We start from the raw sequence: 27,343 nt of genomic DNA, 5'->3' as shown, positions 1-27,343 counted from the left end.
CTGACAACACAATGATCTCTCCATCCTCCTCAGGCTGATGTCCTCCAAGAAAATCTCACTCTTCCTAGCAATGCCAGAAGCTGTCTTGATTGTATAGCATGATTTACTGAGGCTCTCTGCCAATAGCAGTAGATCAGTTTGCTTTTCAATAGTCTGAGTTTGAAGTTCTGTCATTCAAATGGGTCCTGTACCAATAGTTATTTATAAAGTGATTTGAAGTCTTTTTTTGTGTCATTGAAAAGGGATAGTTTACAGTTGCATTGACAGAAAACTGTGTTCTCAGGGCTAGCTATATGATTTTGGGGAAAACCAATGTGCCTTTCAGGATGCATTCTCAACATTACTTGATTTTGAGACCAGTGAAAAGGGAACTAGCACAGATTTGAAAGTGATCAGTCATAAACTTCTGCAGTCCAAACTATGTACATACATTCTCTATTAGTTTTACTTATACACAGACTACAAGAGAATAATGAGGCAACATGAAGCCTCTAGAAAGCAGTTCTGTTTTGTGGTGTGGTTTTTTTTAAAATGATGAATCACATACAAAAAATGGTCATTCTTCTTCCTGTGCAGGGTCAGACAGACAGCTTAATGGTATTCGTTCCTCATCAGCCTTTGACAGATGTTGTAGAATCAATATGGATATGTTATCCTAGCTCATCTCCAGGAAGCGATAAGCTTTGATAGAGTTATGGCTCATGTTTCATAAATCAGACCTGAAACCGTACCAGAATGGATGAGGAAAATGTATTGTAGTTGCTGCTGTTGCTCTGGAAGATGTTGTAAACTTTCTGTTCTGAAGAAAGGTGACATAAATATTCGGTTTTGCCTTCTAGACTGCAGAAGGAAGACTTGCCAAATTCCCCAAATTGGGTAACCTTTCTAATTGTGCTAATTTTTCTTACTATAATTAAACTAGTGGTAAACTCAGACTTCTTCCTTAAGTCAAGATATTCCATGCTCAGCTATCAACAGGGTTTATAGATTATCTTTGCTGGAGCTGAGTCATGTTCTCCTTCACAAACACTTCAAAGCTCTGCTGGAATTGTAGCTCCAGTGTAGGCAGTTCCTCAGGATAGGGAGCCACACCAGAGGGGAAAGGTAAGGAGTAACTAATTATACAGATGGGATACTCGTGGAGTGACAAATGTGTGAAGTGACTTAGAAAAATGCCTCTGCAAGTTGGATAATATTATTTCAACAGCTGCTGTGTGATTTATTATCTCTGTTCCCTCTCCTGTAATATCACCTAGACATCCTTTAAATAGAAAGAGTCCCCGAAGTCACAGCTTTTAATTGAGAAGGGTGAAAGAGAAAAAAACCCTAGTATTTAATTAGCTCTGGAAAATGCTTTTCTTTTAGATGTGTTTCTAAACTGCTTCTTATAATCCCATAGTGCTTTTCACTTAAGTACCTCATAGCACTTCTCAAGCCTAAGGTCACTGTAGTGTAGACAGAGAGAGAAATCCGACTTGTAGGTATGAATTGCTGCCTCTCCTGTTCAGTCTGATGATTTTCAGTAGTGCAATTGTCCTCTGGGCACAAAACCCACCTTGTTTTCAACCTTGAATCTGTTTTTAACATCCATACTTCTACGCTGGCTTCAGTGGATTTTTTTCTCCTAGTGAAAATGTTAAAGGAATGAGACTTAGGAAAAGCATAACAACATAAGAGGTATGTAACTTTCCACTTAAGACTGTTGACTTGCTGTTGATTTTGGAAAATCTTCAACATGTGTAAATCCTAAGGACTTTAAGCATACAATTAAATCAAATATGTGTGTAAATGGAATATGTTGTAGTTATATATGTAAACTAGAAAGAAAAATTGCACAGAGCTTGTTTCACCACTGAAAAATAACAAAGGATTTCACCAGAATCTGTTGACTAAAATAGATTTCTGAACAAGTTCCAGGTATAGAGAATATGTGTTTTTGTCTCCAGTTTTAGCAAAAAAAAGGAAAAGAAAGAAAAAAAAAAAAGGTTTACTGACAATCATAATGGACTAAAATCTTGTATGAAAATATTGAATTTTGAGATAGGGTTAACATTTTTAATGGGACACATTTTATAAAGGATAATGTTTATATTTGTACCAAGTTGGATTTTTTTTTTTTTTTTTGGTAGAAAAAATACAGGAAAAGAAAGGACATATTATTGACCTAAATCCACCTTTACTGAAATTTAACATGGTCTTGTACAGTGAAAAATGTGGCTCTCATTTTTGACTGTAAGGCAGGTGACAAGAAAACAGGATAAAATGCTGAACCTCAGAACACAGAAAATATAAGATTTGTCAGCATTTCCTTCAAAACAAAAAGAGATTTAGAAGGCTGTGTTGGGATTTGTTTCCCTTAACTTTCCCCATGTACAATATAGGTGTGTGTAGCAGAGCTAGACATTCTGGAGCTTTTCAGTCAATAGGCACATTTAGGGCATGATTCATCTCATTGCACTTTAGATGTCTAAAACAGGGCAAATTAATTGTGTCATGTAAATGTGTTTTGTTTTCTGTTGACTAACCCCGTATTGACATTTGACCAGTTGGAGACCAGCTGGGTGGAATATAAGAATTGGTGAGATGGATCTACCCTAGAAGTGACAATGATAATACCAGCAATTGATTTACTTGCTCAGAAATAATTAAAGACTGTTTCAGAAAAGCCTAAAAATCATGGTAAAGTACTTTTAAAATCTATAAACACAGAATATGACTTTGGGTTTTATAAAAAAAAAAAAAAAATACAATTGTTAAAATCTGAGCAACTGTTTTTCCAGTTTCCTTTTTCTTTTTTTGGCTGGGGTAGGTATTTTCCTTGTTCCCCACCCCCTCCAATAATAATTTTTACTATGATTCTCTTCATGTCTTCTGCAAAGATATTTTTTTTCTTTTTTAAGTGTATGTGTGTGTTCCTACTCAGCTGAATTTTTTGTCCCTCTGAGTAACATATAAGCCACTCCAACTCTTGGAGACAAATCAATTTGCTCCTGAAAGTGACCTGTTTGAAGTTCAGCTGGGAAAGTGCTGCAGGGTGAATGGAGGAAGCCTGCTTACGTTTTGTAAAAGTATATGCAAATATGTTCTGGTGCTGCTTCTGCCAGCCAATAGCCACCACATCCTGCCTTCCTGGCTCCTGGGTTTTATTCTGACACCCTTGTACCTAATGAACAGCATAGCAGGATGCCAGCAATATGTTCTGAAGAGTGTAAGTTATGTCTGAGAATAGAATTGGGATGAGCAACCCCACGAAAAGTCAGTAATCCCTCTTATTTCAGCCTCTCTGTGCTCTGAGTCACACTTAGATGATACCCCAAGGTCAGTCAAAAAAGAGATCTGAATTGCAGTGCAAATTAAGAGTGCGCTGCCATTGCTGGGGAAAGTACTTGTCCATTTAAAAGTCCTTCTAACAAAGGCAACTAACTAAACACAAGGGGATTTTGCATGGGCAGAACAGCTTGTCTTGCAGCTGTTTTTGGCCTTTACATTTGTTAACTTTTACTCCAATAATTTCACTTCATTAAAAGTGTCCTTAACTAGCAACAGGGAAAATTGCAAAGGAAGTATACAGAGGGGGGAAAAAAAGAAAGAGCTGAACTTCACTGGAACTTGGCAAATATTTTAGTGTCTGCTTTGCCCAGGAATTTGTGTTGGCTGTTCTGGTTGTAGCTGTGGTGACAGGTTGCATTGGAATTTTTCTTGGATTTGACTTTCAGGGGGGTGTTCCCCAAGTGCAGCCATTTGCATTGCAGGACAAAATCCAAGCTCTACCTAATAAATGTCTCAAGCAAATGTCAGTCTTTTGGCACACTTTGCCACTGCTACCTGTTGCAGGGCAAACTGATGTCTCCTCTGAAGCCCGTGACATTGTCCTGGGCAATGCTGGACCACTGGGTTTGATCCACTACAGCTGTTGATCACAGTGGACAGAGGCATAAAAATCCATCACCTCTAGAAATTGCATCCTTCAAAGCAAAGCTTAAAAAATTGCTTCCCTGCCTATCTTCTCCATGGCTTTTTACTAAGAACTTTGCAATTAGTATCACAGGGGTCTTGTATCAACCATAGATTTTGCCTATAGGTCCTACTTTAATCTTGAAATACATCATATGTTGCTTCTCCTGATTGTTTCTCCTTATGAATGTAGTTAAGCCAGATGTATGCTTGTCCTTTTCTGTATCTTGTTTAACACAATTCAGTATTCTGCCACGTTTAATTCAGTCCAATTCTCCAACAGAAACAGTTTGTCAGCATTGTGAACTCATTTAAATCCACAGCATTGTTCTTAAGAGGCACAAGCATGTGACAGACTGACATTAGCATCACAGCTTAGTGTGCTTGCAGACCAGGTATGTACCATTCTGCAAAAAATGTTTCTTGCAAGGGTGTCACTCGAGAGATGCTTCAAAAGCTTGTCAGGACGTTTTTCTATTGAGGATAATAATAATAAATCTTTAATAATATATATTAATAAAAATAGTTAACAATAAAGGTATTAATAAAGGTTAATAATAGATGATAATAATAATAAAATCACCCCATGCATTTTGGAGGTGGAAGTGACTCCATATTTAGCCTTGGAAATGCTGCCCTGCTCCTCAGCTTCTTAGACTCTTCTCAGAGAGGGAAGAATCTGTTGCCAACACAGGACAAAACTACTAGTGAGTTTTGTGAGGAAGCAAGGAAGCTGTAATTCCTTAATGAGCAAATAGAGTACAAAACTAAACTGTGGTCTACCAGTACAGGGGAATTGGAGACAACAAAGCCTTTCAGATAATGCATATTGCATTCTTAAAACCTCTGTCTCATCAGCCTGGTTTGCACCACCTCAGGGATATGCAGTCCAAGAAGCCATAAACTTTTTTCTTCTAGATCAATAGCAGATGAAATCCTCTCTGAAATAGGAGGAAGCCAGGTGGTAGCACAGTGGCATTAGCACAGTGTATTCTAAAATCTGGATAAAAAAGAGACAACCCTTCTATTCATGGAAAAGGGCACTGGAGATCTACCTGGAACCAAAAGTTAGATACTGCAAGAACATGGGCTTTCCTTCTAATTCAGTCCTTCGGGGTTAAAAGGGCATAAAGGCATTAAAGCACTACCTAAGGCATCATCATAGAAAATGCAAGATGTAGGTCAAGGATTTCAGAAACACAGCAGATTCTTTAGCTTTGGGAACATGTTGAGGGGGTGTGTGTGTGTGTGTGAGGGTTCTTATTAGGAGGGAAGAAGAAGGGAGTAAGGCATCTGCTTAGTTCCAGAAAGGATTGTCTTTCAATTTGCTGCAGTGGTGGCTTCCTGGAGGTGGGTGGCCTTTTATTCATTGAGACAGTGAATTGCTGACCGAGAAATCTGTATAGGGAAATGAGCTTTGTCCTAATTTCACTGAAGTCAGCTGGGTTAGGGAGGTTCTCAATGACTTTTTTTAATGAGCTCAGAATCAGTATCTTAAAAGACTATCATACATTAACACAGTATCATTGCTAAACACATTTTGACATTAGGACAGGCAATCCTAGGCTGTACTACAAAGCCCTACAACGTATGAGGTAGGGAATTTGCCTGACTATTAACATGGGCACTAGTATGACTATCTGCCTTCAGACAGTACAGTTTAGGGCAGCTGGTCAAATGGAAGGTCTGCTGACTGACTGGAATCATTAAAGCAATGTGATTTTTCCTTGCAGGACAAAACCCAAGACCTGGTGTCTTTATGATATGGCTGGTTTTGGCAGAGAAACTTAAAAACTATCCCTACAGATTATAACCAGAAGACGTGTCTAGAAGATTTTCTCATTGACCTGACTAGACTGCTTCACCCTATGGTGGTTAAGAGTTGTGATGGGATTGGAGTCATAACAGTCTCAGGTTAGACAGAGAGTCTGAAATTTGCTGTTTGTTTCAGATCTGAAGGCAGTTTACATGCCTAAAGCTTGTGCGTATTTCTTCAATAATAAATGTTAGACATTTTACAAAAATTTCACCTTCTGTTTTAGGATGATGAAGCTAATCAGTACAAAACCAAAGCAAACAAACAACACTTTTTTTCTGAGATTCTTTCCTTACAGAGGAAAAGTTGCACAGACACCTATATGTCTCTCACAGATGCCTTTGTTTTCTAATGGTTTTCTGTTTCACATTTAAACGTGCTCTTCAATATTAGCTTGCTTGTCATTTTCTTGATGAATTGCACCCTGAGTTTACTACATGCTGTATTTCTGTCTGTGCTGTTTTTCAACTGCGGTTTTGCTATTTTTAGAGCTTCATCAATAAATAGGGATGTGGGCGGTTTTTTTTGGTTAGGTTTTTTTGTGAGGCTTTTTTATTATACAAAATGCTCTACAAAACACTGTCTGGACTTCTTTTGATGTCACTGGCATCTGGTCCTTAATCTCTTAAGTCTTTCTTTCCAGACATCTCTTGGATGCTCAGAGATACTGAACGCTGCTTATTTTCATGGGAACAGTAGGTGGTCACACCCACAGTACCATCCAGACTCCCTGCTGCTCTGGAGCTGCTGGTTTCCACTCAGAGGTGTGCTTTAGAAGAAGTGCCTGAGCTGTTCGTGTACCTATTCTATAACTTGGCACCTATCTAGAAAGACAACTGTGTTTCCTTATGCTGCCTCAATTATGCTCTTTTCTGTAGGAAAACCAAAGCACAGCTGTCTCAATCTCTAAAAAGTAGGCTGCTGCATTTCATTGTCTTGACTCATCAGAAAGGTTGCCGTAGTTGAAAATTTGCAGAAATGCTGTAAGCGTTTGGATGGATGTTAAGTCTGTAATCACAATGTCCATAATGATGCTATTGCTTTATAATGTTCTTTTAATAGTAAATGGCAACACAGCTGGGGATTTTCTTCCTGCTGCTTTAAAGCTCTCCATCATTCCATCAGAGCACGATGCTCAGAAAATAAAAAAGTAACTATTGTTAAGCCGCACTGAACAACTGTCCACCTTCTCTAGCAGCATAAAGCATATCTCTTCTTGTGTCACTTGACTGAGTATTGAGTTCTAGGCTTTTGCCTTCGTCCCTCAATGTCTTACCCAGATTCCTGGATACAGTCCAGTTCTTTCTGTTAAAATACTGCAGTTGCTGTTGTGCTGCAGCGTATGTATTGACAGGGGATGCTGAAATGCCAGGCTCTGCTTCTGGTTGACTTTTGCTGACTGCCTTAACGATCTGCCACTTCAATGCATTACATATTAATACTTCTCTTTGTCTAGTGTTTTTCATAGAATGCTTTTTTGTTACATTTACAGTTTGGATTTAAAAGAGAAAAATCAATTTAAAGTTTCCTTTACATTAGGAAAACTAGAAAATGGTCACTGCGTATTAAAACTGCTAAAAGAAAAATGGAAAAAATCTACAGGAAATAAGCAAAATACTGTGTGAAACCTTCCTTAATGAACAGAGGAAATTATGTCTAATAAAAGGAACTCTAGGCCAAGCCTAAATTATCTACTCTGTTTCAAATGTCTAACTAATTATTGGTTTATCCTTGAGGTAAAAGCTTTTTAATTGGCTTTTGAAAAGCCTGAATGGAAAACTCTGATGACTTTACATGTTTCTGTCACAATTACCCAGAAAGAAATGTTCATATATTCATACATTTTGGGTTAGTTGGCTGGGGTTTTTTTGTTGGTGGGGGATTGTTTGTTTGTTTACTTGGGGTTTTTTTGGGAGGTTGGGTTTTTTGGATTTTTTTTGGGTGGGGCATTTTTTTTAGCTTAAAATATTTTACCCACTTGCTTCCCAGCTTTGGACTCAGTCTGTTTGGGTCTATTTTCATTTTACAGACCCCTCCCCCACAACTCATTGGAAGAACGGACAAAAGTCTGAGGGGAAAAAAAAATCCTTTTACACGTGAAGATGGTGTCAGCATTGTAAAATGATTTTCACTTCAGCAAAAAAAGAAAACCAATAGCAAACCCGTATTTGGGTGCACCAAGGGAACAAAAAGAACAGTTAACACAGCCCAAGGATAAATGGTATGTTGTTAAGAAGACGTTTTCACTCAGCACTGCACTTTTCAACACCTGTCTAGTTCAAAGCAAGAGGATAGCCCCAGTTTGGGAGCTCGGCCGTGTGGTTCACATTGGAAAACTCGTTCGGGACTCAGCTGACCCGCAGTCGTTCACACCCCCCGGCTCAGCAGCATCTCCAGACGTCCCAAACCCCGACGAAAGCTTGGACACGGCAGATGCCTTTTGTTCTGTCGCTCTGAGCTCTTCTGCATTCCTCCCACGTACGGTCTCGTATCTCATTGCCTGGTGCTGCTCTCGGCTACCGAGAGGTAGATCCACCTTCGGTGGACAAGCTGCGGGGCGAGGACCTTTTGTTTCGCACACACAAATGAGCAACGTCATTTAATTCAGAAAACTTAAAAGTCTCTCACTTAAAAACAAAAAGAGCTTTCATTTCTGGCAGGCCAGGAGGCAGTGTTTTCGCTGGGGATGATTCAGAGCGCCGGGAAGTTGGTGTTTACACCGGCTATAAATACGAACAGCTCCCGGCCGGGACAGCGTGACACCGGGGGAGACAGGGCGGCAGCGACTGCCTGTCACATAACCTCTGGGGCGAGGGAACACTTGGAAGGTGGCATTTAGGGTTAGCGGAGTGACAGGCACCGCCAGCGTGGGAGATGAGAATTTCTCCGCACAAAGAGGGCGCGGGGCAGAAGCAAGGCGGGGGCGGTTGCTCCTGCCCGGACCCCAAGCCGCTGAAGAGGGTGAGCGTGACCCCGAAGTGGTCAAGTTCAGCGGCAGTGCCGGCACCCGCGGCCGCTCGGGGCCGGGACAGCCCGTGAGGTGCCGGGGCGCGTCCCTCCCGCCGCGTCCCCGCCCGCCGCCACCGCCGCCGGGCGGGACCATCTCTCCCCCTGCCGCGGGGGGGGGGCCGCGCTCCGCCCCGGCTCCCCGCCTGGCCCGCCTCCCCCCGCGCGGCGCAGAGCGCCCCTCCGCCTTGCGCGCGGCGTGGTCCCGCCCAGCGCAGGCATTAACGCCCCCCGTGCGGGGCGCGGGCGCCCGGGCATCCTCGGCGGCGGCTCCGCGGAGCGGGGCGGGCGCGGAGCGGCTCCCAGCGCCAGCCGTGCGCGCTCCGCCGCCCCTCTCTGCGCCGCCGGGCAACGCCATGAAGCCGGCGGTGCTGGAAATAATGAGGATGAACCGGGTGTGCAGGATGGTCCTGGTCACTTCCGTGGGCTCCTTCATCCTCGTCATCTTCTATTTCCAAAGTATGTTGCACCCAGGTAGGGCACCGGCACCGCAGAACCGCACCGGCATCCCCGGCCCCCGCGGAGGGCAGCGCCCGCTCGCTGCCCGCCCCGCTCGCCGCCGGCGCAGGTGGCGGGCGCCCCGGGAGCCCTCGGTGGCTGCCGCCGGCCCCGGCTCTCGGCCCCCGGCGCCGCTGCGGCAGGCGCGGGGCTCGGCGGCGGCGGGCGCAGCCCCGGCAGCCCCGTCCCGGCCGCCGCCCGCGGCAGCTGCGGGAAGGTCGCCTCGCCCCCCCGCAGAAAAACTTCCCACGGGAGGGAGGAAAGTTGGCTTATTTAAGAATTTTGGTGGGGATTTTTTTCCGCTTTGTATCGTGCGTCTGGTGAAGGGGAACAGGGGCGGCAGTGGCTAGCGAGGCTGCGGCGGCGGAGAGCGGCACCAGGAGCTGCCCGGTTCCCCAGGGGGTCCGTTCTAGCCGGGAGCAGGACCCCGGACCCTTTCCCGTGCGGGGCCGCGGGCCTTCGTCTTCCTTGCTTTTCGTTTTCGGAGGTGCCAGGGACACCGCGGCTGGGCAGGGACACCCACTATCGCGGCGGGCGGCTCCGCGCCGGCTGCCCGAGTTGGCCGGAGCGGCGGGGGCGGCTGCCCTGCCCAGCCCGAGCCGTCCCTGCTCGGGGGCGCTGCTGCCCGGTCCTGCCTTGTCCCGGGTGTTCGGGCGGCTGAGTAGCTCCGGTAGAGCCGCTGGCTGCACAGGGGTGTCCGCAGGGACCCTGGCTGCGGAGCGCCGTGTAGGGGTGCGTGGATCACCTCGGATCCACACTCCCGGGTACCTAATGCGACTTTAGTTTTCCAGTTCACAAGCTCGGTGGACACTAGCGATGGAGCTGTACTAGGGGTAGCGGTCCGTGCTCTCATGGAAGTCGCACGTAGGTCAGCTGCTGATTCACACAAAGGTGGGATTGGGCTGTGGAAACTTCATGCGGTGTCTGCTGAGCGCACAGACCTGTTGTGGATTGCAGAGAGGCTGCTTTGCGCGGCTTGGCTGTGAAATCTGTCCAGCATAGCAAAAAGAATTAATTTTGGTCTGTCTGTCTGTCTCACTTTTTCCTCTTCCTGCCTGAGAAATGAGGTGGAAATTGCACTTACAGTGTCTTTTTTGGAGGGATCTGACAAGCTGAGCAGAGGAGCGAGGCTTGTAAGAGGGAGTGTTACCTCTTAGCGGACCAACAGCTGCAGCTGACAGAGTGGACACACTCCTCGGCAGGCGAGTCTTCTGAGCTGTACTTGTTAATCTCTACTGTCAGCTCTCAGGTGTCCTGGCTACAAGAGTAGAGCTGTAGCTGATAAAGGAATTGCAATTTGGTAAAAAGAAAAAGACTTATTTAGTTTGAGTCTTTCCTTCGCTCCTTGTGGCTACTGTAGTTGCCACATGTAGATGTGGCACTTAGGGATGTAATATAGAGGTGGACTTGGCAGTGTTGGGTTAATGGTTGGACTCAGTCTTAGAGATCCTTTCCAGCGTAAATGATTCTATGAAAAATGATTTTTCCCTAAAGTTTTTGGAGACCTTTTCTGTCAAATGGTAGAGCCTTAGTGCACTGATAGAATTAAGAATCAGTAGCTGTGCTGTTCTGTGGTGAAGCCAGGTCCCGTTTGGTGTTTCTCTACCAGCTGTCTGCTCCTCCAGAGTTGGTATCATTTGGTTGATGAATGTGTTCTTGTATGGTGCCCATCTGTGTTAATACCTGCCAGCTTCTTGGAAAAATTAGCATATCCTTTCTTTCCTGCTGTCTCCGCCCCATGCTTACTGGCTTCACAAGGAGTGCTCAGTCCTTAGCAGACCTAGAGAAGGCTTTATTTCAGGTCTTCAAGGCACTCTGCAGAATTGTTGGTTGTAACACAGCTTCACCAATTTAATAGAAGTGTGATATTTTAATTGGTTGCATTCCTCAGATAATATAGTTTGCACACATGTTCCAAAAATTTGGCTGTAACTTATTACTTCTCCTTGTTTCAGATGAATTATACTGCTGGAACACAAACTCAGCATGCAGTAGGTGGGAGATTAGGTTAAATCTTCTTCTGTGAATTTTTGAATGTAGAAAAATTGTCTTTTAAGAATTCTCAATATGCTTTGTAGTTAACTATTGGAGATTATGGCTTTGTATTCATTGTATTGTGAAGCTATAAATAGGTTGAGATTTTAGTACAATTCAAAGGATTTAGCATAAACTCCAAGGAGGGAATGTGATGCCGTGAAATCACCAGGAGAATAACACACCCATTTTCTGTTTGACACGTATTTGGGTTGTTAGTGTGAGTGGCGTAGATCTGGAAATAAATAGATCACAACCCTTTTTGTACCTTCTTGATCATAACCGTTTGTGCTTTTTCGTGTAGACTGTTTCCAATGATGGAAACTGCTGGAAAGCTATTAAGCCCTATTCTAGTCCCATATAGAGCGTGCCCATTTGGGTTACACATGGTTTGTAAGGCTCAGATAGGTGCTTTTCAGAGTATCTGTTATGCAATTGTGTGTGTTACCATCTTGGTAGTGCAAGCGATAGATGAATGTAGAGTTCTTGGAGGGTCAGGAGTGAGGGAGGTAGTAGACCTGTCAATGTGATATACATCAGGTTGCAGATAATTTTTAGGAATTAGATCTTTATTCTAAGATCTGCTCATAATCCTTCTTGATGTATGTCTAAATTCACTGGAGCTGGACCCTGGGCAGAGTGCATGTCAGGTGGGATGGGACTGGAGGTATTAAGAGCTTTCAAAATCTTGGCTAATGTCTTATTTTTTGTGGAGGGTGTTCTAAATTCTGGCTGGTCTCCACTGAAGCATGTCTTTGGATGGCTGCAGGAGGGAGCTGTCTCTCATACTCTGAGACACTTGCCAGTGTCACTGTTGTTGATAGCTTAACCACGCTCTCTAACATAGGCACTTTGTAATCGGAATTAGATGAAAAATTCCACCCAACCTTTTGGATGGAAAATAAGATCTTCACTTAAGTTCTCTGCAAGAAGTGTCAGCTCCTTATTGTCAATTTCTTCACCCTTCATGTTCTCATGGCAAATTTCAGGAGACTCTGCTTACAAAGCTTTCTGAACGATTTTAGATGAGAGAGAACGAAGGTGGAAGATGCTAGAAGGCCACCAAATGATGAGTCCAATCCCCTTGGGGCTAAGGCAACTTTTCATCTGTTAGATGGGAATTTTCTGTTTTAGGAGGTCTGAATGTGGAACTCTTACTAGAAACATGAGAGACAAACTTCTGCTGACACCTTTTTATTGTCTTTCAGATAAATAAAACAATGATATAGTTAACAGAAGCTTTTCTTCAAAATAAACAGAAAATCTTAACAAAGCAAACACACAAAAAGCCTGAAGCTGGGAATACGAGCTATGCTTTATCTTCCCAAAAAATTATGGTGTGTGTCCCTTGTGCTGTATCTCAAATACCAACATATTCATATTGGAAGGAGATCAGGTGGTTTTTCCTTTTTTTTTTTTTTTTTTTTTTTTTTTTTTTTTTTTTTTTGTTTTGTTTTTTTTTTGTTTGTTTTTTGTTTTGTTTTTGTTTTTTGTTTGTTTTGTTTTGTTTTTAATGGCTCCGTACCCATTCTTTGTTGTGAAGTCAGTGGTTAATGCACCTTTGCATTATATGAATTTTAGCAGAGATTGCTTATAAACTAGGGAACCCACCCTCCCAAATTAGGTTTGCTATCCGGTTGTTGGAGGAGGAAGGTGAACGGTGTTGCTCTCCAGTGCTCAGGAGGGCTGTAAAGAAGACTTTGGAGATGATCCTGGCTGTTGTGGCTTGTCTCAGGGTCTGTTTGTTCCTGGGGGAGGAAATGGTAGTGGGGACTTCAGTGTGTTTTCCTGTCCCCTGTCTAGCCTTTTCTGAAAAAAAACATTCTGCAGTGTTTGCTATAGCTGGACACACATCAATTTATAGCTGATTTTCCCCAGCTCTTTTGCTCAGAGTACTTTCTCCTTCACTCTCCTGCTATGTACTATCTAACTGAATGCAAGCTGATTATTGCTCTATGCTCCTGGGTCTTGTGTCTGTGTGAAATAGGTCAGTCTTGGAGTTTTATATGACAGCCAATCATAGTTTTATCTGCTGCTTTTCCTGTGAAATCAGTTTGCTCACTAGTCTGTAGCCTGCCTACTCTTTCACAGATGTGTTTGCTTTATTCTGTAGGCATCCCAGCTGCAGTGAGCACGGGGACTGTGAGTCAGTCAGTGCAGGCAGGAGCTGCTTTGCTAGGCTGGGAGTCAGACTGGTGCTGTGTTAGGATCCCTCAAGATGTAAATCCTCATATAGGTAGAATAATTAGTGCTATCTTTATCTTACCTGAGACAGTTTTATGAAACTAACTTATTCTTAACCTGATTCCCTCCCCCAACCGGAAATTGTTTGCTCCATTTTTCGTGTCCTGTTTTAGACTTCCACTGCTCTCCTATGGATGCTAGCAAAGGTTAGATCCTCAGACTTGCCTCCTGTCCATGATCATCTCAGTTACACATGCAGCACTGTGAGACTGATAGGTGACATCTACCTTTGCTCAAATGTCAGAACAACTCAGACCGTGTGGGATTTTCTCCTTGGATCTGAAGACAGGCTCACCATTGGTTTTGATGGAAGATTCTGTTTGAAAATCAATGCAGCAGTCTCCCATCTTGCAATTGATCCTCACTTTCTCCTCTGCTTACAAAGGAGAATGAGATCTGCAAAGCAGTGGGTGTGTGGCATTCCTTTGATGGACCCTGTATACTGGTTTTAAATTATTCTGTTTGGGATACAGAGAAGTGGAGTTCATTTGACAGCCACAAGAAACTGGCCCTCATTTAATTGCATGCAATGAAATCCATCCCCCAGTCACAGGCAGAAACCCTGCTGTGTGCCTGGGAGGGGACTGTGCTGTATCTCTGTGTGGGTGTCCCTACAAGCTTTTCATAGATTTCCATGCAGCTGTCATCAGTGTGAGCAAACTTTCTCTGGTCCCTCTTCTCAAAGGTACTGGTTGTCTGGAACTGCTTTAAGTTGAGAGTTAAACTGCTCTTTGTATCTTGTGAAAATCTTCCTGGTTAGGGAATATTAATCTTACTAGAAGAGCAGCTTTTTCAGTCACGGTACATATGAGCATAGGTTTTTGCAACAACTACTTGCTGACCTTAAGAAATAAAAGTCTGTCTCCGAATGTGTTAGCTGGGTAATTACTGTCAGAAGTAATGTCTTATTACATTTTAACTTATCAGAATATTTATTACTCCTCAGTTACATTTTTTTACCATGTAGGTTCTTATAAGCTTTTAATTTTTATATTAATGTGTATCAATATTGAGAAACTGTGTGCTGACTTTCAGAGCACTGACACTCTATTAACGGATGTAAAAGTATTGTGACTTAGCTAAAGTAACTTTTTCAGAGATAAAGTCAATTTGAATGGAAACTTTGTTTTTTCCCTAGCGAAAAAGCATATAGAGCAGAAATTCTCAGTGCTTTTTATGAACAGATTTATACAGTTGATTGAGTGCAACTGGTATCTCGGTTTTATCTCGTATTCAGAAATATGAGCATATTTCTGAATTCTTAAATTGTTTCCATTACTTTTCAGGAGTGACAGGTAGTTTATCTTGTACTGTACCGTGTAACTAACTCTAAAAGTGATTCAGAGAATTGGAAGAAATTAGATTCGTGTTACTTTTTCCAAAGCCAGCACTACTGTATTTTGTTTGACTCTGTTGCCAGATGTACTATATCAAATCCTGCCTGACAAAGCTGCTGCAGTCGTCCTTGTGTGAATGTCATTCCAACACAGTTTTTTCCCTCTCAAGCCTTTTAGGCTGATGCATATGTATTATGTATCAACTCTAAGTCGATCCTAAGGGAGTTAAGGACTGGGTTGGGGGACACAACAGTTTGAATCTGATGATTTTTCTTTTTGATTGTTTGTGTTGTTCAAAGCAAACGTTTGAGTTTTGTGTGTGACTTGTCCAAGTGTCAACGTGCATAAAATCAAGCATAGATGCATGGGTGAAGGGCCTAGTTCAAATCACCGAAAAGAGCAAGAGTTTTCCCCTTCACATTAAAGGAATAAAATTAAGTTCAGGAATGATCTACTTGTGTAGACCAGGTGTGCCCACAATAAAGATGAAGAGATGTTTACAGTGGGTCATCTAGATTCAGTAGCCACGTACTATACTACAACGATAACATTTCAAAACACGTTTTTGTTTTGTTGGATGTTCCTGTTCCCTGTGGAGTCCATTCCTATAATATCTTTGTGGACAAGATATTTGTCCTTACAGCTGCAATTCAAACTGTTGAGTTTGATTAATTCCTCAGTATTTGTGTTTCAGTGTTCAGGCAGAATGCTTGCATGTGACAAAGTGGTGTTTCTGGCACAAGCCTCATGCTCTTAACTAGAAGATGAGACCACCAGAGACTACTGTGGACCAGTAGTCTCTGGTGGTCTTATCTTCTAGTTAAGATGAACAAAGAATTCAATTCCTAATTATCTCTGGTTCATGCCTCCAGACATAGGGATTTTCTTGGATTTCAATTTTGTGAATGTAATCAGTGGAGGATGCAGTGTGTTCCCCCTTTCATATAATTGTTTGGCACCTGAAACTAAGTTTTCCCGGATAAATCAGAATTTTACTGCATATGCACTTGGGCTCTGGGTCGCTTTTGTTGCATAATGTTATCCCCCATTTTTCATTTGACACTGGTGAACAATTGTGGTTTCTGTTCTTACCCTCTCTATGTGCTCCTTAATGAGGACTTAACTGCTGATGTATTGTCTGGAATAGATCCGTTCCCCTCTGCCAAACTGAAATTGAATGGCCTGTGTTAGATTTCAGCTCCATCCCCACTGTCCTCACAGGTTGTCACATCACCAGTAGCGTCACTGGAAGTACCTAATGAAGGCAACCTGTGCACAGATAGTGAGCGCTTCTCTGTAAGGAATAAGTGAATGGAGAGTGCTCATCACTATCCTGTGGCAGTGTATATCCTCTGCTCTGCCCTTTCTGTGATGTCCAGTTTGGTCCCTGCAGCCTAGTGGGGAGCCCCTCACACAGAACAGGAGGATTACAGGCATGTCTGTGGGAGCTGGCTTGTTTTACCTGGTCCACTCTGTGAACTTAGAGGATTGGAAAGCTCTGTGGTGGCAAATCTCGGAGAGCCAGAGTGGGTGACGGGACTCTCATTTCTGTGATGAGCTAACAGGACTTTCAATAAACCATATGGTATAAGTAGGTGCGGCACAAGCCGTTTTTAATTTGCAGTAAGGAGACTTTGTGTCCACATGAGTCAGGGAGGCTTCCTTGTATTGAAGAAATTTCACTGCTTAAATATCTATTTTTATTTTTAAAATAATAATGCTTTTTTTTGGTTGCTTTTTACATTGTGCCTAATGTTGGCAATGAAAGTAAATGACAGATTTGCTTTTGGCCTTATTAATTTTACACACTAGAGATGAGGTCCTGAATGAGGCATTAACATTTAGTTTGTAACCGTCAGAAGGGGATGTTATCTAAAAGAAATAAAATTAGATGGCTGCTACTGGAACATTTGAAGTAAAGTGTTCATCAGAACATATTGACTGACATTGAGGCTAGATTTGGAAACTTAGTATTTCAGTTTTTTTCCCATGACAAATTTGAATCTCTGGATTAAAAAAGCTGAGTATGAGCACTTATAAAATGCTGACTGAAAAAAAAGATGGCTACACACACAAATATGCATGAGTGTGTCCATGCGCTCACCCAGCTTCACACTCCCTGTGAAATCTGTGGTTGGTGGCCCAGGTAATCCAAATGCATTGATTTCTGAAGTGCAAACCCTTTCTCCTAACAAGACTGCTTTAAGGAGTATCAAGTTCTTTGTTATTAAAAGGAATCCTAGAAGTGCCAAGTGCTCCACATAGGTGCCTTTGTTATTTTACTGATTGAAATGAGTAGTAAGTGTGGTTTCTCATTTCTGTTATTCCTTCTCAGATTATACGTGTTTGGAAACATCCAGCTGGAGAGATGTAATGATTTTGTGAATTCTTTCTAGGCTGTGGAAGAGCAGGAATTTTTACAGTTTATCAGTGTATCAGTTTAAACAGTAAAAGCGCCTCTTCAAGGTAGCCTTCATCTTGTTTGTGCCGGGCTGTAGACACTGAAGGATGACTTTGCTCCATTACTATCAATCACTGCTGCGATGACTTCACACTCCTATGAAAAAACGTAAAAGGTAGTGCCGGGGGAAATGGAAAATACAAACAATGCAGTTGAGCAGAATTTCTCACAGCACTGTGATTCCGGGGGTTTGGGAGATGGTGACTCTATCCAACAAATGTCATGAAGGTAGGTGGACTGCACTGCGCGAAAACAGCTGCGAAATGCTCACATCCTGTAAATGTTGTCTTCTCTTCATTTTGTAGTGAGAAGTAGCCTTGATTTCAGGGATGTGAGTAAAGTGATTGATGTGTGGTTTTGCAGGATCAGGCCCCCCTTCTCTTTCTTCTCTAGTAGGTGAAGGAGGAGGATATCATCCTTCTCAGCTGTGCTTAATCTGCAGAGGAACTGCTGCTGCTGCTTTGAGCATTGTCTCAGGCTAAAATATGCCATATTAAAATATCTTAATATCAAAAGATTGTGTCTCTTTGTTTCTTGTCTGAGTGGAGGGAGATGATAGTTTTTACTTTCAGAGTCCACATATAAAAATCCACAAGGAATAAAGGCTTTGTTGGGTTTCAATCCACTTTTCAAACACACTGTACTCTGTAAAAAGCAAAGGACTATGGGATTTTTTCCTTTATTTTAAAAGTGAGCAATTTCTATTCATTTTTAAGACACTGACAATTCAAGATACGTTTTGTAGATGGTGAAAAGGTGGGTTTCAAGACTCTCAGAGTAATGCCTTCTGAATTAATTTAATAAATGACATTGTAGCTACTCATTTTTATGCTTTTTTGGCTGATAAATGATTGTATAAGGGAATGAAAAGGTTTAAAATGGATAGCTTGTAGGGGTTTTTGAATTAGGTAAGGTAGACATATAGTTAATAAGGTGACTATAATTGGATCTTATGGATGATCTTTACTGTAATACCTTGTCTTAAAACAAAGAGCTTTAGGTAGTTAAAATCCTTTTAAAGACTATTTGCATTATAGTGCTTTAAAGCTGATTGCTGTGCAGGCAGAACAAAAATGTCTGTATTATCTGAAGTGACCTGACATGGAATAGCACATTGTGCACCCACGCTGGTGGGTACCAGGAGCCGAATATGTCCTTCTAGTAATCTGTATTTTTACAGCCTGTGTTGGAAGTGGGAACAGAGAATTTATAGTAACAGAGGAGGAGGGCATTAACGCTTTTAAACACTTGGTGATTAATAAAATGTGTCAGTTGGGGTCATAAATAAAAAACTGATAAAACCTGTCTTGATTATGTATTTTGGTCTTGATTAACTTCTAAAATACATTTGAGTTTCCAGATGGTGATAAGTGCTTTATCTTTAGAATTAAGCATGTGTATGTGTGCATGTAGTTATGAAGTTGACGTTACTGCTAGTCAAGTTGGACAGACACACCAGAGAATGGTGTATTGCACGGGTGACTACAGACACAGGCACTCTGCCTCCCAGGTGTTGCCGTGTCCCACTCACTGGGTTTAGTAATTGTTACAGGATCAGTCAGCTGGACGCTGTGCAAAGTTCCTGCCACCATGACAGTGGCAATCCTGTGGATCATGCCAGATGATCTCTGCCTCTCCACATTTGTTCCTGAATCAGACTTTTGTGGCAAGGTTAGGGAAGCTCATATAGGAAGAGCATAGCTCCCTGCTAGGGCTGTTGGGTTTGGGGTTTTGTTTTGGGCAAGCCATAAGATTTTATTACTTTTTTTTCTGAAAGGAGTGCACTGGGTGGTTTGAATTTGCTGCTGGATGGATTGAATGATGGACTGGAGGAGTCAGTTGTTGCTTTTCAGTTGATTTTAGTGAGTACTGGGTCAGGCCTACTGTGCTGGAGCAGAGGTTTTTTGAATTGCATAAAGGACACACAGCCCCTGTGGAGGTAAAAATATAGGATTGCAGGCTTGGGTGGAGCCCTGAACTGTTTCGCCCTTGTAAATCTGGGTCAGTTCCATTCACTTGGTTATATCAATTCTGGATCAAAGGTACTGTAACGAAAAGCAGAATTTGTCCCTTTTTGTCTTCCTACAGAGCAATATACAGTAGAATATCAGCTTTGCTTTTCTGTTTTCGCACTTATTTATCCATCACAGAGTCTTTTCTGCTGGAGAGGTGAATGGAAATTTTTTTCCTATAGAGATGCATGCTTGAAGTGTTCAAGGGAGGATGCCTATTTTCAATAGCTTCAGTAGGAGTTACGTTGAGGGATAAGCTATATTGTAACCATTAGCATGCAGATCATCAATATGATTCAAGTCTTGTCCTGCTATGGAGCTTTTCTATCTTGCACGGAAAAGGCTATTAATATTTTTGGTATGACAGCAAAAGTGTAATTGCATTAAAGAAAAAAACTGGGAAAATTTGAGGCTTCTGGAGCTGTTAACTATTCTGAGATTTCTGAGATAAAACTTTTCTGAGATACTAAATGAGCTGAAATGGGTGATGCAAAACAGACGTGATTTAATTAAAATTGTCTTCATATTTGACTATCTTGAGCCATCTTGTGGGGCTTTTTTCTTTTTCTTCCCCCCTCCCCCCCAGAACACATCAGTGTTTCTGCTGAGTTTTTCCCCATTCTGTGCCTGTTTCCTGAACACTTAAAATCTTCCAGAGTAGAGAAAGGAGAGTTTTTACTGAGGATGGATGCCAGGACAGTTTGCAAAACAAAAATATACATGGGACTATTGTCTGAATGATTAGTAATGCATGAAGCCCATACATCAGTATAATGTCAGTGACTTACAGCCTCATCCATCTCAAGAATGCTGTAGCCAGTGTGGTTACACGTTACTGTGAGAACTCTTTGTGCAAGTAGAAACGCGTCTCGTTCCCCCCAGTGTGGTTGGGCACCAAGGGAAACAGACCATAATTCTTGTATGTCCAAAGCAGCTTGGGTTTTCTCCCACTGCCAGTCTTTCCATAGGCTTTTCCCCCTTCGTTTTAGTTTTCTTTGCGCTCCTCAGACCTTTTGCTTGTTTCTGCATTCATTGGGATGTGACTAGGAGATTTATTTCATGTTCCATTTCCAGCTGTGAGGGGATCTCTTGTCATCAGATTGTACTTCAGCTGCTCTTACCTTGCCAGAATGGTTTATGCTTGGTGTATTTTCCAGCATTTTGGGAGCCTAAAAATACTACTGAACATCAAGCCATGAGTGTTGTATATTGGTTAATGTCGAGTCTGTGCTTTTTTGCTGTTTGTTGCAGTTGAAAGCTTTCACTAGCAGCAGGTCAGGAGCAGTGTTTCTGGAAATCTTTGAGAATTTGGGTCCAAGTGTACTTCTTTGGTAGTAATACTTAATCAGAAGGCTTCAAAGTGCTTTCTTTTTCACTCTATAGCTGGGGAAACTGAGGTGTGGCGAGGAAGGGTATGTGTGCAGGGATTTGTTAAATGTTTTCCTACCAGTCTAGTGGCATATAGAGGAATCAAACTGGATGGTAGGATGGTTTTGTTGAGCTTGCATGATCTAAGGGCTGCCATCTCCTATAGGGTTGAAATGGACCGTAGTATAAACAGACACAAGTCAGACACAACTCAAGTCCCAGTTCTCAGCCCAAGTGACACCACTGTAGCCCCCTTCAGATGTGCTCTTTGCTTGTGAGGATGACTGTTGTGGACAGTCTTGTGTCCTTTGAAGTGCTCCTGCCAGGAAAATGTTCCTGTTGCAGATAGATGGGGCTTTGAGAGCTCCTTTTGAATGCCTCTGTACAAAGTGTTGCCTCCATGAGACCACGAGTTGCGCTCCGGGGCATCCAAGTCCTGATGCTAAGCTACAAATGTTCTCTGGTTGTACTACAGAGCAGAGGCATAAACAGTTAGTGTCTCTAATTTTTCACTGTGTTTGGCCTTTGTGTTTAGATTTCTCAAGTGTAAATCATCCCTGTATATGCCCTGAAAAATGTTGAATAGCCTTTCTTTTCTCCATCAGAAGTTGAAAGCATGCTTGAAGGAAAAAACATCAAAGCTCTTGGGAAGTAACTCTGCCTGGTGGCTTCTAATACTTCAGCATTGCATGCCCGCTTGAAGTCAGGTTGCATAAATAGGGCTTTGGAAGAAAGGAGCAAAACATTCACCTTTTCAAGCTGAGTACAGCGAGTTTGCTCCATAGGAAACATCGGATAACTGTGGCGCTTCCATCACTTGAGAGATGTAGTCATTGACTAGGTGCACAGTGTTGCCTAAAGGAAGAGGGACACTGCAGCTCAGGAACTGGATTTCACCTCTCAGTTTCTTTCCTGCCTCATGGAGACAGCATTTCAGCTACTTTATTACTGAGCTATCTTCTCCCTTACACTGGTTAAGCAACAGGCAGCCTTGTTTTTGTATGGAAAGGTCACCTTCTATGTAGTGTTCAACAGAGAAAATTAGTTGTCTAGGAAGAAGTGTCATGGCAATGCCATTATACAACCTTCTGTTGAGATGTTATGGTTTGGGCATAGAGAAACTGAAGTGCAGGCCATACTGTGCTTAGAAATCTCTTTTCTGGAATAACAAGCCTGTCTTACTCTAGATAGTGTTGTGCCTGAACAGCTTTTGCCAGTGGAAGTTTTACTAGATTGATGATAAATGTTTTTGTTTTCTTGTTTCAGTTTTATTTTGTTTCTGTTTTTTTTCTTTTGGTTTTGTTTTTTGTTTTCTTTTGCTTTTGTGTCCAGGTCTACTAGAGGTTTTGCCAGCAAATATAAGTTTATTAAAATAAGGAAGTAAAGAAAAAAGAGTGCATTACAATAAAACCATATCCTTTTTATGGTCTCCCTATGTCAGCAAAGCTGGGTTTTAACTCACACATCCATAACTAACATAGCTTTAAATTAAAATATTGCCTTTCTGTAAGACACATTGTCCGTGCACTTTGCCCGTTCTTATTTTATTGCAGTTTTAAGGTCAAAGTTCCTTTCACTTTTCAAGAAGGTAACATCAGCTATCTGTGTGACGCATCTGCTGGCTGATGCTCTCCCAGATCCTTCCCTTTTAGACCTCAGTGTTTTCTTTGGTGGCTGTGGGAGATTACTGATGTTCATTCCTCAAAACAGAAAGCCCTGGTATAGCATTTCATGGATGTGTTTGCTACTGCTCAGAACGGCCTCAGATTTAAATCTAGCATCTCTTTCAGTTCCTGTGAAGGTCTGGACCATTGGAAGTAATGCTTCATGCAGTGTGAGGTGGGGAAATTGATGCTACTTAACATCTTTGAAAGGGTATTTTCTACCTCAGTCTTGGAAACATAAACAGAAAACTTCCCATCTATGTTGCTGAACATATGTGATTGTTTCCCACAACTGCATAGGACTAACAGCTGTAGTCTGTGAGATGCAGTGAGGCATTTTGAAGAGATAGACCTTTTGTCAGTGCTGCAAGGCATCTCGGAATACTTTTCTTCCTGCCTGTTCCTTTCCCTGCTTATCTGCAACTTCCCATTTCCCCCTCATAGTCAAACAAGTATAGCAAAAAATGTATGTGTGTCTGAAATTCTGGGGTTTGTTTGCTTCTTGCTCATCTGTCAGAGATTAATCTTGCATTGAATTATGAAAAATGTTACTCTGTCATAAGTTTTGGCTAGTAGTCAATTGCCAGCACACTGCATCGGTGCTTGAATGTTCAGAAGGGGGATTACTTTAAAATTTCAATTATAGCCTAAAAATTTATGTGGAGTCTTTTTTTTTTTTTTTTCCACATTTAACTTCCTTGCTGGAAATAGCAGAGTTCTGTCATGTGTGTCATATTTTCTAGCTGTAGGCAGTTTTAAGCACGACATAGTTATGTAGCAAACTGGAGAAATGTACACCCATCTTTCTCAAGTGAAGGCATGTGGGAACAATGCTATGGCCACATCAGATGCGGCACATGTGGAAATTAAAGGAGATGGTTTTTGAGCAGACAACCAGTGTTTGCGTGTTTAATTTATGTAATAGCCCTTTCAGTTCCCATCTGTTCCTGTGCCCTTTGGCAAGTGGGTTTGCTGTTTTCTAACACGTGAAAACGTTGTCAAGTTCACTGAATAAGACTCGGATTTTATTTAATTGCTGCTTTCTTTGTCTGTTATAAGTTGGCCCTTAGGGAGAAGAGGTTGACCCCAGGAAGCAGGGAAGCTTTGTCTTCCCAGGCTGTCAATAATCTGTCAGTACAACACAAGGTTGAGAGGTCAAAATTGAGAGTTGAGCACTTATGCTCCCAAATGTGTCTCACTTTCTGATATGCAAGCGAGGCGGCTGCAACGAGGTCATGCTGTAAATGTGATCTGAGAAACCTGTGTTTGTGTTTCTGCATCCATGGCTAAAGTATGACTGGGACTTATTGTGAAGGATGTTGCTCCAGAACAGAGGGTGCAAAGATGAGTTCACATTCAAGTGGACCATAGCAATTAGCTGTCTGGAAGGAGGAGTCTGTTCCTGCTTTGCTTTTACTTCTATTCTTGCTCTTCTGCAGTGCCAGGGCCCACTCCACCTCTGTGGCTCTGCTGAAGCAGAGGCCTGGGGTAGGCACACTGCAGACCAGATCTGGTGTGCCTGATGGGCAGTGGCAACATATGTACTAGAGCTGCTCTAAAGCTGTCCAGTTCAACATAGGTAGGGGGTAGCACCAGCACTAGGAAAACAAGTTACTGCTGAAAGCAACTGCTGGCTACTAAAACTGATAATGCTGATGGATTTATTCAAACCCAAGTGTGAGCGTGTGTGACCCCAATTACCACTTTACTTTTGCAATTGCTTTGAAATGGGTTTGTGTCAGATACAGGCTTCTTGGGAGCTCCAAAGTCGGGACAGAGAGAACACTCACACTTCCATTACTACTGGAGTAAGGGTGTGTACATCTGTGCCTGCAGCATGGTAAGCTAAGCATAGGTTGTCCATAGCTCCCTACTTGTGTTCTTCACTGTCTATCTTGAGATGCCTTAAACCAATACAGTGAGCTTGTGCTTGGTAAGTTGGTCAGCTGGCCTCCTTCCTAGGACAGGCAGGTGTCCTACTTTGTAGGTTGTTAGGCTGAGCTGGATCTATAAGCAGTGTGGACTCACAGTATCTGTGCAGGGATGAGCTGTTCCCCAGCACCCTTCTTGAACGGTGCTGCTAACAGTGGCTTTTGTGGGTTGTCTGCTACTTTGGGAGACTAGATTGCAGTAAAATGGCCAAATCAGCAAAATTAACCTTCCTAGCATATGCCCATAGCTATTCAGGAAGTGGTTGGAGGAGCCAGAAGTTCAACCTACTAAGCAGGCTTACTACTGAACTATCATGGCTTTGGGCAATGACAGCAGAGGAAGGACAAGCGAGCTGGGAAGGAAGAGGTGCTCTTTGGGACAGAGGTGCAACTCTAGGGAGGTTGATCAGGGCAATTGAGATTTGGTGGTGCCCTCAGGGCCCTGGCAGTAAGTTTGCTGGCTCATTTTTGTGATGTACTAACTTACTGACTTCTGAAAAAGCTCTTCTGACAGGCATCACAGATGGCCTTGTGCTGCAGAGGAGCCCAGAGACAGTGTGAGCCCAGATACAGGAGCCCAGAATGATAGGCAGCGAGAAGAATTTGCTATGCCAGTTGTTCTGCCACCGTGATCATAAGGGTTTCATGTTTTGTGTAATGGTTTACAGTTAATCTTGGCTCTTAGGCTTTCCCAGATCTGGATGTTAAATGCGAAGATGCTTTTGGGGCGGAAAGGAAAGGCATTATGTAGACGGAGCCTACTAGGGGAATCTTTTTCATCACGAATATTTATTCAAAGGGAAACCAATTACTTTGTGCTAAATGGACACACATAGCTTAGGACATGTTCAGAGAGGGACAGGGCTGGCTTTCCAAGTGTATGGTCCCTGGCAGAGTTAGCTGATGATGTGCAAGAACATTAAAGGTCATGGCTTTTGTTGCTTCCTCTTTCTTGGCCGTGAACCTGCTGGCCCCCTTGTCTGGCTGTGGTGGTGCTGGCATGCAAACTACACCATGCTGCTCCATGCTGGGCCATTCCTTATGGTTAATGTAGGTATGCCTCTCAAGCTGGAACTGATGGTGAAGTAGGCAAAACCTGATCAAAGCACATGCCTAATTGGATTTTTAGATCTTGCTTTAAAAATGTTGGATTTCCAAGTACTCCCATTAGTGGGCATTAGTACTGAGGAGAAATGTGTCACCAGATAGTTTGTTTTTTTTTTTTTTTTTGAGTCAGAATTTAAGTATAATTAAAAAGAGATTACTGAACCTAATATTGTTAAAAGAAATGCTTTAATGAAATAAAAAACACCACTGGAACCTGTGGGTGCATGTAGAAGTGTGCTCTGACCCACTGCCTGCAGCTTGGTGGTAAGGCAAGAGAAGCATTTTTTGTAAGTATGAAAAAAGGGAGCAGATGCTCACTGGGGCTTCCTTACTCTTGGCTCTGCAGAAGGTTTGCTTGGAGGGAGGGGAATTGTATTTCCAAAGGATTGAGCAGAAGAAACATATGTGGGTTCAGCCAAGAAGTGTCAACCTAACTAGCAACAGATTCTACAAGTTTGTAATGGAATAATTAATTAATTTTAATTATTAATTTACATGTTTATCCTTTTGCCATGTATCCTTAATTTGCCAATTTGTATTCTTTTTCTGTGTTGCAGTGCTTTTCATTCTGATAGTCACCACCTTAGGGGCTGGGTTATCAGTGCTAACAAATACTGTGGATTAAACTGGGAGGTAACAGTGAGAGCAGTTTATCTTTAGTAGTCAGGACAAGTTTCCCTAGTTTTCAGTTGTGTCACTCAATTCTATTATGACAGGAGTTTATTAATCTTATGAGCAATTTAGTATGTGACTTTCTACTGCTAAAGATTGCATTTTTAAGAGGCATTATTGATTGATATTGTTAGAGTTTGTGTTTTACCACCACAGTTATTCTTAGCTGTAATTTCTGTCTTGTACTTGGCTGCTTTTCCTTTTCCTGAAATATGTTATTCAGTGACAAAATCTTAAGGAAGACATTTTCACCTGTGCACAGGACTGGAAAACACAAGTAATTTTAGGAAAACACAAATAAGCTTTACAGGAGGGCCAAGAATACTTAGAAGCCATAGGAGAGTCTCTTAGGACTTTTCTAGCAAGCCTGACCAGTGTGATTTGTTTGATATTTTTATTTCATGCTGCTTAGCTTTGCTAGGGATTATTACAATGATAGAAGTAAGCTGCAGGCTCCTATTTTGAAGGGGGGCAAGAAGGGAAAGCAGGTGCCTCACTGACATGAAAAACAAATGCATATTGTTTTATCTTCATATATCATCAGCAAAAAAAACCCCTTCTGATTTATGGTCTAAAAGAGACAGATTTCATGGCATCAAAGAGCTCAGTCTTGAGCTTGGAGTTCTAGTGAAGCCTAGGCTTAACTGGAGCTTAAATGGAAGGTTTGTCAAGTGATCTGGATGTAAAAAATTAGATCTCAGGAGAGAGAATTTAAATTTATGCCAATTTATACAATGTTAATCTCTGCAGAGCAGATCTTAATTGCAAGACTGACAATTTGGGTCATGTTTGAAATTGATTCGATGATTGGTCCTTGATAATTTTGGAAGTGGTTCTAAAGCTGACTTGTGAGTTGGGATTGAGGATCAAATATCACTTTGTTTCAAGCTTGAGTGTCAGACTGAGGCATCTTGTTTTAAAGTGGGGTTTTTGTTGCATACTGTAACTTGAAGTGAAAATTCACCATTGTACTGAAAATCTTCAGTCTTTGAGGCTTAAAGTAATTATTGAAGATGAAGGTGAAACTCCTTGTGTACTTGTAAGAAGAAGAGACCTCAGTAAGAATAAAAACGTGCAAGTGTCATGGAGAGTTCTGGCAAAAGAGAAACGTTACTATCGACTTAAAAGATGGATGATTGAAGGCAACAGCTTTACCTGTGTTTGAAACTGTAGCATTTGTGAGTAGGGATGTGCTGCCCTCTCTCAGGGAGGGAGGCTGTGCAGGATTTGGTAGCCTTG

General features: G+C 42.2%; 1 protein-coding gene across 2 annotated transcripts in view; it reads left to right on the top strand.

Annotated features, from left to right (window-relative positions):
- The first annotated feature begins 9,012 nt into the window (after positions 1-9,012).
- CHST11 (carbohydrate sulfotransferase 11) overlaps positions 9,013-27,343 on the top strand; it is a 163,157-nt gene continuing 144,826 nt past the window's right edge. The window contains exon 1 of one of the 2 annotated variants that reach the window (XM_050324666.1): positions 9,013-9,235. In XM_050324666.1, coding sequence (XP_050180623.1) covers positions 9,133-9,235 — 103 coding nt within the window. In that variant the 5' untranslated portion in view covers positions 9,013-9,132. Of the gene's footprint in view, positions 9,251-27,343 lie in introns of both variants that reach the window. The other variant, XM_050324665.1, reaches the window with a different exon arrangement.

This window comes from Myiozetetes cayanensis, unplaced genomic scaffold (genome assembly GCF_022539395.1).
Source record: "Myiozetetes cayanensis isolate MyiCay16 unplaced genomic scaffold, myiCay2020 scf3, whole genome shotgun sequence".
In the NCBI taxonomy this organism is placed as follows: Eukaryota; Metazoa; Chordata; class Aves; order Passeriformes; family Tyrannidae; genus Myiozetetes; species Myiozetetes cayanensis.
This window is presented reverse-complemented; position numbering and strand designations above follow the sequence as displayed.